This window comes from Hyla sarda, chromosome 5, assembly GCF_029499605.1.
Source record: "Hyla sarda isolate aHylSar1 chromosome 5, aHylSar1.hap1, whole genome shotgun sequence".
Lineage (NCBI taxonomy): Eukaryota > Metazoa > Chordata > Amphibia > Anura > Hylidae > Hyla > Hyla sarda.
In genome coordinates this window covers 121,087,260-121,103,506 of record NC_079193.1, presented here as the reverse complement: position 1 = coordinate 121,103,506, position 16,247 = coordinate 121,087,260, and the positions used below count along the sequence as shown (strand labels likewise).

Sequence of the window (16,247 nt, the reverse complement as noted above, 5' to 3'; positions counted from 1 at the left end):
GAGGCATTAGTCCTAGTATTGGGTGCTAAACAAGTTCCCTAATACTTCCCACACTGTGTCTAGTTATGAATCTTATAAGATTGTGACAATATAGGTGTTTTTTAATTCCCGTCTATCTTAATACATATCAAATAAAAGTTAAGTTTTATTATTAGGGGTAACAGGCTTTTTGTGCCTTTTTGGCACTGGTGTTCTGAAGTACCACGACCTAAAGGGGCTTCTTCAGCTTCTACTACCTAAAAAGGGCTATAGCTGCTACTAATACCTAAAGGGGGCCTGCTACTACTATATGTGGGGGGCTGCTACTCATGAATATGGGGGTCTGCAGCTATATAAAGGGGGGCTACTATTTACATTGGGACCAACTTATAGGAGGCTGCTACTGCCTACTGGCAATAACTACTTAAAGGGGGCAGCTATCTACATGGAGACCTAGAGTTGGCACCTACCTATTCGGGGAACCTCCATAATGGGGGAAACCGCTTGAAAGGGCTTGTCTACAAACTGGAGTGGCCTATCTATGTAATGGGGGACCTACCTACTCTTCCCCCAACCCACTTATCTACCCGCTCTACTGTGCAAGACACCAAGGTTATTGTAACTGTAAAGAGTGCAATAGGTGCTTTAAAAGTGCGTAGTCAAAAATGTTTGTCTGGCAGGTTCTGTGGAGACAGGTTGTGGATGGAAGAAATCGTCATGATGGTCTTGGCCAGATGGAGAAAAAGTGAAAGAATGATCTGGGAAGACGTCACCTGCAAGTCACCTGTAACTGCATGTAATCACTTATATGACTGCAGAGCTTGTATAGAGCCTATATCTACAACTATATGATCACTGTATGGGAGGAATATTTCCTCTATGCATACTGTATACCAGGGAACATCGCCTGAGAAGGTGATGTAATGAGCTGCTTTGCATATTCCCCTAGCCAGAATGCCTGCGGAGTGCTAAGTGGCCCTTGAAAGCTCCGTCACACCAGGAGTTAAATACTCATCCCCTTTAGTTGGTCTAAGGCCCCTCATCTCAGCCAAGCCAGATCACCCTGCTCTATACTGACGAGGGGCAAGAACCCCGAAACAGCTGTCTGCAGATGGGTAGAAACTTCCCTTTTGGAGAGTAAGTCTGGCTTGGCTTATTATATATATACATACACACACACACACACACACAACAAAACCCCCCTAGGTCCCGAGGCAAGATGGCTGGCTATTAGTGATAGCCACCATCTTATCGGAGGTCGGAAGAAGCACAAGCGGCGCGAAATTGCAGGTTAATCGCCTCACTATCTGAGCGCTATGCACCATCTGTAATCCGGATCTGTCGGCGTCTCTTACTAGGAGCATCCAGTCACTATTTATGTGGTGAGTGCGGATAATCTTTTTATTCTCTTATTACCATATATCTGACACTCCTATTTTGTGATTTGTTTCCAGCACCACCGCTGACTCTTACAAATGTTGTTCATTGCTGCACTGACCTGAGCTATGTTAACACTTGAGATACCTTAGTAAGCCGGTAGTGCCATCCCGTGTTTCTTTCTAAACTTATATATATATATATATATATATATATATATATATATATATACACACACACACACACACACACACACACACACACACACACACACACAACGAAACCCCCTTAGGTCACCAGGCAAGATGGCTGGCTATTAGTGATAGCCACCATCTTATCGGGTGAGGTGGAATGTCGCAAGTAGCGGCCAGCATCTGCATGATGTCCATGTACGTCATAGGTCAGGAAAACCTTACCGGTCATGACATACATGTATGTCATGGGTTGGGAAGGGGTTAACTGATAAAAGAAAAACAGCGAAAGCGCATGAGAAAGGAAAAGGATCTGTTAAACATGTGTAATGAAGTGAGCAAAAAAAAAATCACTTCAAAATGCATCAGTTAACCATATGTTAAAGGAGATCTGTAATGCTCTGAACTTTATCCCCCTTTATCCCCAAGTTTTAGATTGTGGGGGTCCGAGCGCTGGGGCCCCCCGCAATCTCCTGTACAGGGCCACGGCAATGTACAGGAAAGAGGACGTTCTGTCCCCGGATGACACGGCAGCCGGCACGCCCCTCCATGTATCTCTATGGGATTCATGGAGGGGCGTGCCGGCTGCCGCGTCATGCAGGGACGGAACGCCCCCTTTCCTGTACAATGCCGCGGCCCCATACAGGAGATCACCGGGGCCCCAGCGCTCGGACACCCCGCGATCTAAAACTTATCCACCATCCTTCGGATAGGGGATAAAGTTCAGAGCACTGCAGATCTCCTATAAATGCATCAGTTAAACTGAAGTCAAAAACGCAATGTGAACCGAGTTCTACTTTTACTTTTATTCTAGCAGAGAGTAGTCTATTGCATGTAATACTCTATGCTTTAATATGCCATCACTTCTCAAAAGTATAATATAATAAAGACTTCTCAATCTCCCACAATCATTCAAATATAAAATTTAAAAGTGGAAAAAAAAGAGAAGACAAACCATTTCAACGACTTCAACTTCAGCATCCAGGCGGAGATGATACAGGAACATCTGAAGATCTTTCTTCATCTGAATGCTATTATCAGCCATTTGGGCAACAGTAAATATCCGCATCCTGCACTTTTTCCAAACCTTTAGAAACATCAGCAATTAATTATAAATAATACCAACATCAATCATCTCTATAACATTTACTGTATAATTTGCTTGTAAACAAACACAATAGATCTTTACCAGAAGAATACTTTTTAGTGTCTTTTATAATAATATAACAAGTCAAATAGACTGATATCTTTTCATTGTACCATGAATTGAAGTCAGGCTGTTTAACCCCTTAACCCCTTAAGGACGCAGCCCATTTGGGCCTTAAGGACGCAGAAAATTTTATTTTTACGTTTTCATTTTTTCCTCCTCGCCTTCAAAAAATCATGACTCTTTTATATTTTCATCCACAGACTAGCATGAGGGCTGGTTTTTTTGCACGACCAGTTGTCCGTTGTAATGCCATCACTCACTTAAGATGTATGGCGCAACCAAAAAAATACTATTTTTGTGGGGAAATTAAAAAGAAAACCGCAATTTTGCTAATTTTGGAAGGTTTCGTTTTCACGCTGTACAATTTATGGTAAAAATGACATGTGTTCTTTATTCATAGTTACATAGTTGGTACGGTCGAAAAAAGACATATGTCCATCAAGTTCAACCAGGGAATTAAGGGGTAGGGGTGTGGCGCGATATTGGGGAAGGGATGAGATTTTATATTTCTTCATAAGCATTAATCTTATTTTGTTCCAGGAATGTATCTAATCCTGTTTTAAAGCTGTTAATTGTTCCTGCTGTGACCAGTTCCTGAGGTAGACCGTTCCATAAATTCACAGTCCTCACGGTAAAGAAGGCCCCTTTGGGTCAATACGATTAAAATGATACCCGTGATAACATACTTTTCTATTACTGTTGCGCTTAAAAAAATCACAAACTTTTTAACCCAATTAGTACGTTAAAGATCTCCCTATTTTGAAGACCTATAACTTTTTAATTTTTCCGTATAAGCGGCGGCATGAGGGCTCATTTTTTGCGCCGTGATCTGTACTTTTTATTGATACCATATTTGCTTATATAAAACTTTTAATACATTTTTTATTATTTTTTTGGGAATAAAATGTTATAAAAAAGCATCTATTTTGGACTTTTTTTTTTTACGTTCACGCCGTTCACCGTACGGTATCATTAACATTTTATTTTAATAGTTCAGATATTTACACACGGGGCGATACCAAATATGTATATAAAATATTTTAACACTTTTTGGGGGTGAAATAGGGAAAATGGGGCAATTTACGTTTTTATTGGGGGAGGGGGTTTTTCAAATCTTTTTTACTTAATTTTTTTACTTTTATTTTTACACTTTAATAGTCCCCATAGGGAACTATTTAAAGCAATCATTCGATTGCTAATCCTGTTCAGTGCTATGTATAGGACATAGCACTGATCAGGGTTATCGGTCATCTTCTGCTCTGGTCTGCGGGAAGGCAGATCAGAGCAGAAGACTCCCGGAAGACAGCGGAGGCAGATGAGGGGACCTCCGGCTGCCGTGCTGGATGATCGGATTACCGCGGCAGCGCCGTGGGCGATCCGATCATCCAATTATGTGACCGCATGCTGCAGATGCCGTGATCGGTATTGATAATGGCATCTGAGGGGTTACTGGCGGACATCCGCGGGATCGCGGGTGTCCGCCATTACCGGGACCTGCCGCGCATGATCCGGGTATCGCTCCGATGCCCGCGGTTATGCTTAGGACGTAAATGTATGTCCTGGTGCGTTAAGTACCGCATCACCAGGACGTACATTTACGTCCTTCGCCGTTAAGGGGTTAAGGCCCCGGGTTTTTCCGTTTTTGCATTTTCGTTTTTACCTCCTTTTGCTTTGTAATGACATCAGTCAAAAATCTACGGCGAAACGGAAAGAAAAATCATTGGGACAAAAAAATAAGCCATTTTGTAACTTTTGGGGGCTTCCATTTCTACACAGTAAATTTTTGGGTAAAAATGATACCTTCTCTTTATTCTGTAGGTCTATATGATTAAAATGATACCCTACTTATGTAGGTTTGATTTTGTCATACTTCTGGAAAAACTACATGCAGGAAAATGTATATGTTTTAAATTGTCATCTTCTGACCCCTATAACTTTTATTTTTCCACGTATGGAGCGGTATGAGGGCTCTTTTTTTGCACCGTGATCTGAAGTTTTTAGCTGTCCAATTTTTGCATTGATAGGACTTATTGATTGCTTTTTATTAATTTTTTCATGATATAAAAAGTGACCAAAACTACACCATTTTGGACTTTGGAATTTTTTGTGCATACGCCATTGACCGTGCGGTTTAATTAAGGATATATTTTTATAATTCAGACATATCTCATATGTTTATTTTTATTTACACAGTTTTTTTTTATGAGAAAAGGCGGGTGATTCAAACTTTTATTAGGGAAGAGGTTAAATGATCTTTATTCACTTTTTTTTTTTGCAATGTTATATCTCCCATAGGGGGCTATAACACTGCACACACTTATCTTTTACATTGATTCTCATAGGAAAACATTGATCAATGTTTCTTGCTCGACTGCTCATGCCTGTACTCGGGCACTGAGCAGTCATTCGGCGATCAAACACCAGGAGGCAAGGTAAGGGACCCTCCTGCTGTGTCTCAGCTGTTTGGGAAGCTGCGATTTCCCCGTGGCGATCCCGAACAGCCGCCTGAGATAACCGGCAATGATTCACTTTCACTTTAGACGCGGCATTCAACTTTGAATGCCACATCTAAAGGGTTAATAGCGCGCGATCAGTGCCGCGCGCTATTAGCCACGGGTCCCGTACTGGTACATCATGGGTCCTTAAGTTAATGTATTAATGTAATGTAATGTAGTTAATGTATAATGGGTTAATGTATTCACCAGAACATTAGCATGCATGTCTCAGGCTTTAGTTAAGTACAAACGCATAACGGTTCTACCTATCAGCCATATTATCTTCTGCAGTTTCTGTTACATAGAAAACAATCAATCATGTTTAACCCCTTAACGACAATAGACGTAAACGTACATCATGGTGACGTGGTATTTAACGCACCATGACGTACATTTACGCGCCAACATGATCGCGAGCACCGCCAGGGACCCACCGGTAATGGTGCACATCCACGATCGTGCGGATGTCCGCCATTGTGCGGATGTCCGCCATTAACTCCTCCAATGCCGTGATCAATACAGATCACGGCATCTGCGGCAATGCGGTACTTTGAACGGATGATCGGATCGCCCGCGGCGCTGCCGCGGGAATCCGATCATCCAGCATGGTGACTGGAGGTCCCCTCACCTTGCTCCGGCCGTCTCCGGGGGGTCTTCTGCTCTGGTCTGAGATCGAGCAGACCAGAGCAGAAGATCACCGATAATACTGAGAAGTGTAGTGTCCTATACATAGCACTGCACAGTATTAGCAATCAATTGATTGCAATGAATAGTCCCCTATGGAGACATAAAAAGTGTTAAAAAAAAATAGTAAAAAAATGGAAAATAAAAAAGTAGAAAAATGTGAAAAATCCCCTCCCCAATAAAAAAGTAAAACGGACGTTTTTCCCATTTTAACCCCCAAAAAGCGTTCAAAAAAAAAATTAATACACATATTTGGTATCGCCGCGTGCGTAAAAGTCTGAACTATTAAAATATATTGTTAATCATCTCATACGGTGAACGGCGTAAACGTAAAAAAATTTTTAAAAGTCCAAAATCGATGCTTTTTTTGTCACATTTTATTCTAAAAAAATTTATAAAAAATTTATAAAAAGTAAAACCTAAGCAAAAATGATACTGAAAAACTACAGATCATGTCGCAAAAAATGAGCCCTCATATCGCCCCATATACAGAAAAATGAGAAAGTTATAGTTGGTCAAATTAGGGCAATTTCAAACATACTAATTTTGTTAAAATGGTTTGAGATTTTTTTAAGCGGTACAATTATAGAAAAGAATATAAACATGGGTATCATTTTCATCGTATTGACCCACAGAATAAAGAAAACATGTCATTTTTACCGGAAAGTGTACAGCGTGAAAACAAAACCTTCCAAAATGTGCTAAATTGCGTTTTTCTTTTCAATTTTCCCACATAAATGATATATGTTTGGTTGCGCCGTACATTTTATGGTAAAATAAGTGATGTAATTACAAAGTACAATTGGTGACGCAAAAAACAAGCCCTCATATGGGTCTGTGGATGGAAATATAAGAGAGTTATGATTTTTAGAAGGCGAGGAGGAAAAAACTAATGCAAAAATAAAATTGGTCTGGTCCTTAAGGCCAAAATGGACCTGGTCCTTAAGGGGTTAATACTGATTCAATTGCAAAAATGAAATGACTTATTAAAGGATGCTTCTTCCTAGGGCTGGACTTATGTTCTAAAATATTTTATACGTCAGATCGCCATTTGAAAAGATCAAGACCTAAACACAAGCCCTATATACTCAAATAAAATGGCTTGGGGCATCTTTCATCAAGTTGTATATTTTGTTTGTATAGATGATGATTAGAGATGAGCGAATCGAAGCTGACAAACCCGAATTCATTACAAATTTCAGGAAATATTCAATTCGCAACGAATGCGAATATTGCCAAGATTCTATCACACGAATCGCTTCATTAAACTCCATTTTACAGCGTTCCAGGCTCCAGGGCATCTAAAATGGCAGATCCACATGTCAGTACATGGGGAGAGGGACGCTGTGAAGGCAAGGCTGGAAGGGAAGTATGCGGGATGACCCTGAATCACATGCAGGATGCAGCCTAACAGCAGCCAATCACCCCTGTGATGTCACAGGCCTATATAATCGGCAGCCATATTGCAGCCAGACACTTCATTCATTACACTGCAGAGAGATAGGACTGACAGCCTGTGTATGTGTGTGTGTGTTTTACAGCAGAGAAAAGCGTATACCAGCAGCATTTAACATCCTCCTAGTCACATCTGTGTTCTCGTGGACGGACAGCATTGTTTTTTTCCACGGAAAAGGATTTTACTGCAGCATTAACCTCCCAGTCATTTTCTTCAGCATATTTTTATAGAGAGGGGCAACATAGCTGTGTGTTGCCTCATACAAGCTGCATCAACTTCATAAACCTTAGCAGAGGATGAAGGAATAATTTTTTCAGCGCAATTCAGTGTCTTTAGTATAACCAGTAGATGATTTTTTGTTTAACAGTCTGTAGACTGTATAATACCCAGCATTCCATTCCTTATAGTCTGTGACAGAGTGCAACTTTTTGTTTAGTACACAGTTTTTTTTTGGTGCAGCACTGTTGTGTACTGCTGGTGTTTTACAAAACTATATATTTTTTTTAAGGGTATTGTAGCGCATTTTTCTGCCCTCATCAGTGCATACCGCATACCTACATCTAAGTAGTGTACTATTTTGTACCTGTTAATATGTCAAGGGCCTACATACTGTGAAAGGACAGACAAAAGTAATCTCCTGCTGGTGTTTTACAAAAATACAGAGTTTTTAGGCATATTGTAGCGCATTTTTCTATCCACATCAGTGCATACCGCATACGTACATCTAAGTGGTGTATTATTTTTTACCTGTTAATCTGTCAAGGGCCTACATTCTGTGAAAGTAGAGGCAAAAGTACTCATCGGCTGGTGTTGTACTCCGATACTTTTTTAAGTGTACTGTAGAGCATTTTTCTGTCCTCATCAGTGCATACCACATACCTACATCTAAGTAGTGTACTATTTTGTTCCTGTTAATCTGCCAAGGGCCTAGATACTGTGAAAGGCCAGCCAAAAGTGCACACCTACTGCTGTTCTAGACAAATACTGTTTTAAGCGTAGTGAAGCGTATTGTACTCCCCTCATATACGCACTAAGTATGTCAGGCAGAGAAGTGCCAGGACATGCACAGAGGAGTGGCAGAGGCCTAAATCCTTCAGGCAGAGGTCGCAGCAGACTAGGAGCAAGTGGCAGCAGGAGTCGCAACGAGAGGCCTAAGCTCCTGTTATAAGCTAGCGGTCGTGTCTCGACCACCAACCCATCTGCTGTCGTCATAAGTGACATCTGACACCACCAGTCAACAGTCAGTGGGTTCCTCAGACACAACCCTCAGTTGGCATGGCCAGGGAGCAGTCCCTGTCCTCCCATTGCCTGTGTCCTATGCTGTTCCCTCTCCTACAGAAGTATCTTATGCTGTGGGTTCAGCTCCACCATTCACTGAGGACTATCTAATAGAGAACAGTCAGCAGCTACTGCCCAGCCAAGAAGTGGAGGAGACATCCGCCGCTTCCTCCGCTAGGTGGCAAATAGTGATGAGGAGAATGACGTTGGAGGCGGTGTTGCCAGGGTTCAGGGTCCTGAAGCAGACAATGTTGAGGAACCTGAGGAGGTCATCAGTGACGTGCAGACACTTGTTGATGATCATGAAGCCGATCGCAATTGGGAGCCGGATGCAGAAGGGGCTTCATCATCATCAGGAGAAGAGAGTTGCAGGTTGCCCGTGAAGAATCGGCTGTACCAGTAAGGTGGTAGCATGGTTGGCAGTCAGCGTGGTGGCAGAAGTGGAAATTCTTGAGCCAAACGTGCCCGAGGGAGACCACCTGCTTAGCGGCAGCCTACCTTCCCTGGAGGTAGTGGAACAGGGTTCCTGGAGACGGCGGCAGTAGCAGTCAATTAGTGTGGACTGTTGGTGGGAAAATCAGCACCTTGGCGGTGTGACAGTTTTTCATCAAGTATCCGGAGGAGGTTCACATAGCCACATGCAAGATATGTCGGCAGAAGGTGAAACGTGGCCAGGGTCCCAATGTTGGCACCATGGCCCTGTATCAACATATGCTTCGCCACCATAAAGCGGCCTGGGAGAACCGTGGCTCCGATGTATTGGTCCAGCCTGCTGCATCACCCAGTGGCACGCCGCTCCCTCTTTCAGCCAGCCAAGGCAACACCTCAGCTGAAGGGAGCGGTGTGTCATACCATCCTTCTGTCGCTCCAGATGCTCCTGCTCCTCCTACTTTTAGTCATCCACTCCACCAACAATACATCAGCGAAGCCATGTCCAAGAGACAACACTATGTGCCCACTCATCCAACAGCACAGAAGCTGAATGTGCTCCTGTCTAAGTTGCTGGTGCTGCAGTCCCTCCCTTTTCAAGTGGTGGACTCTGCAAAATTCAGAGAACTGATGGCTTGTGCCGAGCCAAGGTGGAGATTGCCAAGCCGTCATTTCTTTGCGAAGAAGGCAGTACCAGCCCTGCACAATTTTGAGGAAGAGAAGGTGGGCCAGTCCTTGAGCCTGTCAGAGTGTACGAGAGTGTACGGCAGTGTCGACATCTGGAGCTGTAACTATGGTCAGGGACAATGCATGTCCTTTACGGTGCACTGGGTGAATGTGGTTCCTGCACAGCGACAACCCCAACTTGGACAGGTCACGCCTCCATGCTTCCTCCTCCACACTGTCAGCTCATTGGTGCGACTCTGCCTCCTCAAACTCCACCATATCCTCAGCCTCCACTCCACTGGGAACCATGGTGACATGGCGACAACGGGAAGAACATCTTGGCTGCGCTGTGACAAGTAAATGTGAGCCATGTGCCCTGCATGGCACACATGATCAATCTGGTCATCAAGCAGTTCCTGAAGTCTTCCCCCCATTTGCAAAACATACTTACAATGGGAAGGAAACTTTGCATACACTTCAGACACTCATACACCGCAAACCACACCATCCTTGAGCTTCAGCATCAGAATGATATCCCCCAACATAGTTTGATTTGTGACGTTGCCACACGTTAGAATTCCACCCACTATATGTTGGACCGACTGTACGAACAGAGAAAAGCCATCACCGATTTCTTGATGATCCAAGCGGATAGGGGTACTATCCTGTGTAACTTCAATGTGAACCAGTGGCAGCTCATACGTGACACCTGACATTTGCTCAGACATTTTGAGGAAGACACATTATTAATAAGTCGCCAGGATTACGGGATGAACGACATCATTCCACTGCTTCGTCAGGGTAATGGAGACGTTGCGCCTATATCTCACGGCCACATGAGCCCTGTGGGGGCTGAACTGGAGGAGGAGGGGCACAGTGGAGCACAGTTTAGGTGTCATGAGATGGGCAGTGTTTCTAGTCATCTGACAGGAGAGGAGGAGCATGATTAACTAGAGGAGCTAGAGGGTTATGAGGAAGGCGAGACAGAGGACCCAGACACACCGTGGCAGTATGCAGTGGAGATGGAAGCAGGGAGTCCCTCCGAGTCACTTGCACAAATGGCACGATGCATGCTCAGTTGCTTGCGTAGTGACCGCTGAATTGTCAACATTCGGCAGCAGGATGACTCCTGGGTCTCCACCTTATTGGACTCTCGCTACTGGCACAAAATGGGGGCCTTTTTTTTACACCCACTGAGAGGGAGGACAAACTGACCTACTACAGAGAGATCCTACGTAGTCAGTTGGCCAATGCCTATCGGCGCCATCGTCCATCCACTCGCAGGTCTGACTCAGGGGGCCCTCTGCGCTCAATTGCACTGCCATGGTTGCTGGGGAGGGGTGGCAGAAGCAGTACCAGCTCGATTAGCAAGAGCCTAAGTGTACAGCAAGAGCCTAAGTGTCATCGCTGATGAGTACCTTTCTTCACCCGCATAGTGAAGCAACTCATCAGCAGCAGGTAGACATGGAGCAGGACCTGAACCAGCAGGTGGTGGCATACCTTGACATGGCCATGCTAACAAACCTTGAAGATCCGCTGGACTTCTGGGCAGCCAAACTTGATTTATGGCCGCAACTAGCAGAGTTTGCCCTGGAAAAGCTGTCCTGCCCGGCCAGTAGTGTGACATCAGAGCGGGTGTTTAGTGCGGCAGGGGCTATAGTCACCCCAAGGAGAACTCGACTGTCCACGAAAAGTGTGGAGTGACTGACCTTTGTGAAGATGAATCAGACATGGATCAGCCAGGATTTCCTTCCACCAATTTCAGATGCATCAGAGTAGATTGAACATGGTGCTACTCAGACACTTCACAAATATGGATAGTGCCAAACAGATTTAGGGCACTGCTCCCCAGTTACAAACATTCCAGCCACCTTCATCACCGGGTACTGGTATTGCCACCCACCGCACCACTCTGTCACCAGGTCACTTTCAGGACTCTTGAGGCTGATGCTGCAACCTCCAGGCTGTTTCATTCAGCCACTATTTTGTCTCCATATGCTTCTGCCAACTCCAGGCTGTGCCATTCAGTCACTATATGGTCTCCTCATGCTTCGACCACCTCCAGGATGTACCATTCAGACACAATATGGGCTCCTTACGTTTTTCCCCAACTCCAGGATGTGTCATTCAGCCAATATATTGTTTTCTGATGCTGCTGGGACTGTCTTGGATATTACCTACAATTTTTTTATGGTAGATCTACATGCTCAATAGAGATTTCAACATTGATCTTTTAATGTTAGGGGTTGTGAAGCCCTCTTATGTACGCATCCTGCTGCCTTATTCAGGCTGTGTGTTTCAGGAACTACTTGGCTTAATGTTGTTGTTGGGCTTGGGCCTTAAGTTCGTTGATGATAGCACAAGGTAACATACCTCTTCTATAGAGATTTCCACATTGATCTTTCAATCTTAGGGGTTATGAAACCCTCTTGAGTACTGCTGCTGCCTGCTCCTGACTGTTTCTTTCAGGAACTACTTGGCTTACATATGCTGCTGGGCTTGGGCCTTACATTTTTGGATGTTAGCACTAGCTTACATACATGCTTAATTGAGAATTCAACATTGATCTTTCAATGTAAGGGGTTATGAAACCCTCTTGTGCACTGCTGATGTCTGCTCCTGACTGTGTGTTTCATGAACTACTTGGCTTACTGATGCTGCTGAGCTTGGGCCTTACATTTTTGGATGTTAGCACTAGCTTAAATACATGCTTAATAGAGATTTCAACATTTATCTTTCAATCTTAGGGGTTATGAAACCCTCTTGTGTACTCCTGCTGCTGACTACTCCTGTCTGTGTCATTCAGCAACTACATGGTTTAGTGATGCTGCTGGGCTTGGGCCTTAAATTTTTGGATGGTAGCACTAGCTAACATGCATCTTCAATAGAGATTTCAACATTCACCTTTTAATGTTAGGGGTTGTGAACCCCTCTTTTGTACTCATGCTACTGCCTGCTCCTGTCTGTGTCATTCAGCAACTACATGGTTTAGTGATGCTGCTTGGCCTAGGACATTACCTATATATGTTTATGGTAGCACTAGGTACCATACATCTTCAATGGAAATTTCAAAATGCATCTTTTATTCTTAGAGGTTGTGAGGCCCTATTGTCTCTTCATCTGCCGCCAACTCCAGGCTGTGCCATTCAGACACTATATGGTCTCCTCATGCTTCAGCCACCTCCAGGCTGTGCCATTCAACCACTATATGGCCTCCTCCTACTGATGCCACCTCCAGGCTCTGTCATTGTGCTGCCATGTGACTTCTTGTTAGATTTGGTCCTTTGTATCCACACGCCAGGGCCCAGGACACTAAAACTTGGAAGTTAAAAGTTCAATTTCAAAATCCTCAATTTAAATTTCAAAATATTAAATTTAAATAAAAAAATCATACATTTCAATAATCTCCTCATGCTTATGCAAATTCCAGGCTGTGTCATTCAGCCAATAAATGGTTTACTGATGCTGCTGGTCCTGGGTCTAGGCCTAAAATTTTTTATGGTAGCACTAGCTACCCTAAATCTTCAGTTTAAATTTGAAACTTCGTCTGTTTTTTCTTTGGGATTGTGTAGTCCTGGTGTCTACTCATGCTGCTGCCAACTCCAGGCTGTACCATTCAGACACTATATGGTCACCTCATGCTTCAGCCAACTCCAGGCTGTGTCATTCAGGCAATATATGTGTCCCAGCGTGCGCTCCGGTCCCTTCCCCCGGACCGGAGCGCCGGCTCCCTCGGCCTCCCTCCTCGGGATCTCGGCACCTCCCGGTCAGACGCGCTGACCGGGAGCACAGGTTCCCTTGTGTCAGGGATGCGGCTGCTGTGGCGGCTGGTCCCCGCTCACGCGCCGCGTCCCTATCTGTCCTACCTGGCTCCCCGCTCCTTCAGCCTCTGCCTCCCGGCACGCGCGGCCCCGCTCTCTAGGGCGCGCGTGCGCTGCCTTCTGTAAATTTAAAGGGCCAGCGCGCCTTTGATTGGTGCGCTGGTCCCTGACCTCTGGCCACTTCCCCATAAATGTAACCTGCCCCTTCCTGCCCTTGCCGGATCTTTGTGCCTTATTGCCTTTGAGAAAGCGTTCCCTATCGTGTTATATTGCCTTGCCTGTTGCCGAACCCGTTGCTACCGACTACTCGCCCTTCAACCTTTGTGGCCTGCCCTGACCTCTGCTACGTCCGACTAAGCTCCTGTCTACTCCCTGTGTGCCACGCCATATCAGCTGCCAGAGAGGTTGAGTTGTTACTGGGGGATACGACCTGGTAGTTACCGACGCAGCAAATCCATCCCGCTTTGCGGCGGGCTCTGGTGAAGACCAGTCACTACTTAGAACCGGTCCTCCAGTACAACCCGCGCCATCGCCTCTCTGGTCTAGAGGATCCACTACTACTCCTGCCAGTACGTGACAATATGGTTTACTGATGCTGCTGGGCCTAGGAATAAAATTTTTGTTATGGTAACACTAGCTACCTAAAATCTTCAGTTAAAATTTCTGAATTCATTTTATAATCTTAGGGATTGTGAAGCCACTATATGGTCTCCTCTTGCTTCAGCCTCATCCAAGCTGTGTCATTCAGCCACTATATGGTCTCCTCATGCTGCCAACACCTCCATGCTGTGTCATTCAGCCACTATATGGTCTCCTCATACTGATGTCACCGCCAGGGTCTGTCATTGTGCCGCTCCATATGCGTGTTAGAACACAGCAAAGTGTTCTTCACTCCATATGCGTGTTAGAACACAGCAAAGTGTTCTTCATCCCTATTGAGGCACTCTGTAGGCCACAAATAGCAGTTTTTAATATAAATTTGCCGCAAATAAATTCGGATCGTAATGAATGCTTTTTTGAAAAATTGGTGAATTGGCTGAATCAAATTTTTCAAAAGTTCGCTCATATCTAATGATGATGATGATGATGATGATGATGAAGGTGCAAAGCCTGCACCAGAAGAGTTGACAGATTGTGGTGTTAACAAAAAAAAAAAAGAAAAAAAATGGAATCAAGATCCACCATAAGATGATTTAGTACTTACCTGCTAGGCTATCTTTTTGTGAACTGTGTATTTCTTTTTAGAGTTTGGTCTCTTAAACTACACAACCCATAGTTCCATGCCACCCCACACATTGCAGCACAAATAAGCTCAAAAGATCAGTGCTTTCTAATCAGGGTGCCTACAGCTGTTGCAAAGTTATCTGTCTCCCACTCAGCGGTCGCTGCACCCATTGAAGCAGGACATGCTCCCTTTGCACACCTGACTAGTGAGGTCATGTATCGCTATACTGCAACCTGGGAAATCTCAAGAACCAAGAGTAAATAATCACATAAGAGACCACTGTCACACACAGGTACAGAAACTATATTATAGACTGGGGAATACCCTTTTAATAAAGTGTCCTGATTGCATGATGGAGATTTCTTTAACCTACTAACCCCCTCATGACCAGGCAAATTAATTTTTTGCACTTTTTTTCCCCTCCTCACATCATAAGCTTTTTATTTTTCTACTGAAAATGTTGTATTAGGGCTTCTTTTGGGGGGACAAGTTGTACTTTTCATTAGTGCACTTTATTTTATGATATATTGTATTATGAGCCAGAAAAGAAAAATGTATGGTAAAATTGAAAAAGATATGGAACTGCGCAATTTTGTGGGGCAATAATTTTTTTGGAGTTTACAATATGGTAAATCTGACATGCTAATTTTATTCTATTGACCAGTACAATTCCAATGTTTTTTGTTTCATTTTATGGTAAAAAAAAAAGAAAACTAACACCTTAGGGACGGACCCATTTTTTACCTTAAAGGAGTACTCTGCCCCTAGACATCTTATCTCTTAATCATAGGCGTGCGCACGGGGTGTGCCGGGTGTGCACAGGCACACCCTAATCCCCGCGCCGCGGCCCGTTGCTGCAGGACTTTTTTTTTCTTCTCCCTACTAAACCCCAGCCCCACCGGACATCCCCGACAGTCACAATCATACATGATGGGGATGTAGTCCTGAGCTGTGAGCCTACATAATGTAGGCTCACAGCTCAGGACTACATCCCCATCATGTATGGCAGCAGGCAGCAGGTATAGAGCAGCCAGAGCCGCAAATAAAAATAAAAAAATGCATTTTTTAAACATCCGGTGTGCCCTGAAAGACTTTCAGGGCACACCGGATGTTTAAAAATGCATTTTTTTTTCAATTTGCGGAATTTGCGGCTCCGGCCGCGCTATCCCCTGTCTTTCGGCCACTCTATCCCCTGTCCTCCGGCCGCTCTATCCTCCCTTCCTCTGGGCCACTCTTTTCCCCTTCCTCCGGGCCGCTCCTCCCCCTTCCCCGGCCGCGCACACTGCTGCGCTAACTGCAGACGCAGGGGCTGCCCCGCAGCTGCGCACGTCTGCTTCCACCTACTGGGATGATCCTGGCCGCAACTCCTGGCACCGAGTGTCCATTCCTCGGCATGAGGAAGAAGTGGGCGATGGTGCAAAGTGTGCAGCAGATGG

At 44.5% G+C, this 16,247-nt stretch overlaps 1 protein-coding gene across 8 annotated transcripts in view; it reads right to left on the bottom strand.

Moving 5' to 3' along the window:
• Positions 1–16,247, bottom strand: part of SLC12A7 (solute carrier family 12 member 7) — an 870,696-nt gene that overhangs the window by 144,372 nt on the left and 710,077 nt on the right. For all 8 annotated transcript variants that reach the window (XM_056520184.1, XM_056520192.1, XM_056520191.1 and 5 more), the window contains exon 20: positions 2,503–2,634. In XM_056520184.1, the coding sequence (XP_056376159.1) occupies positions 2,503–2,634 (132 nt within the window). The remainder of the gene's footprint in view (positions 1–2,502; positions 2,635–16,247) is intronic.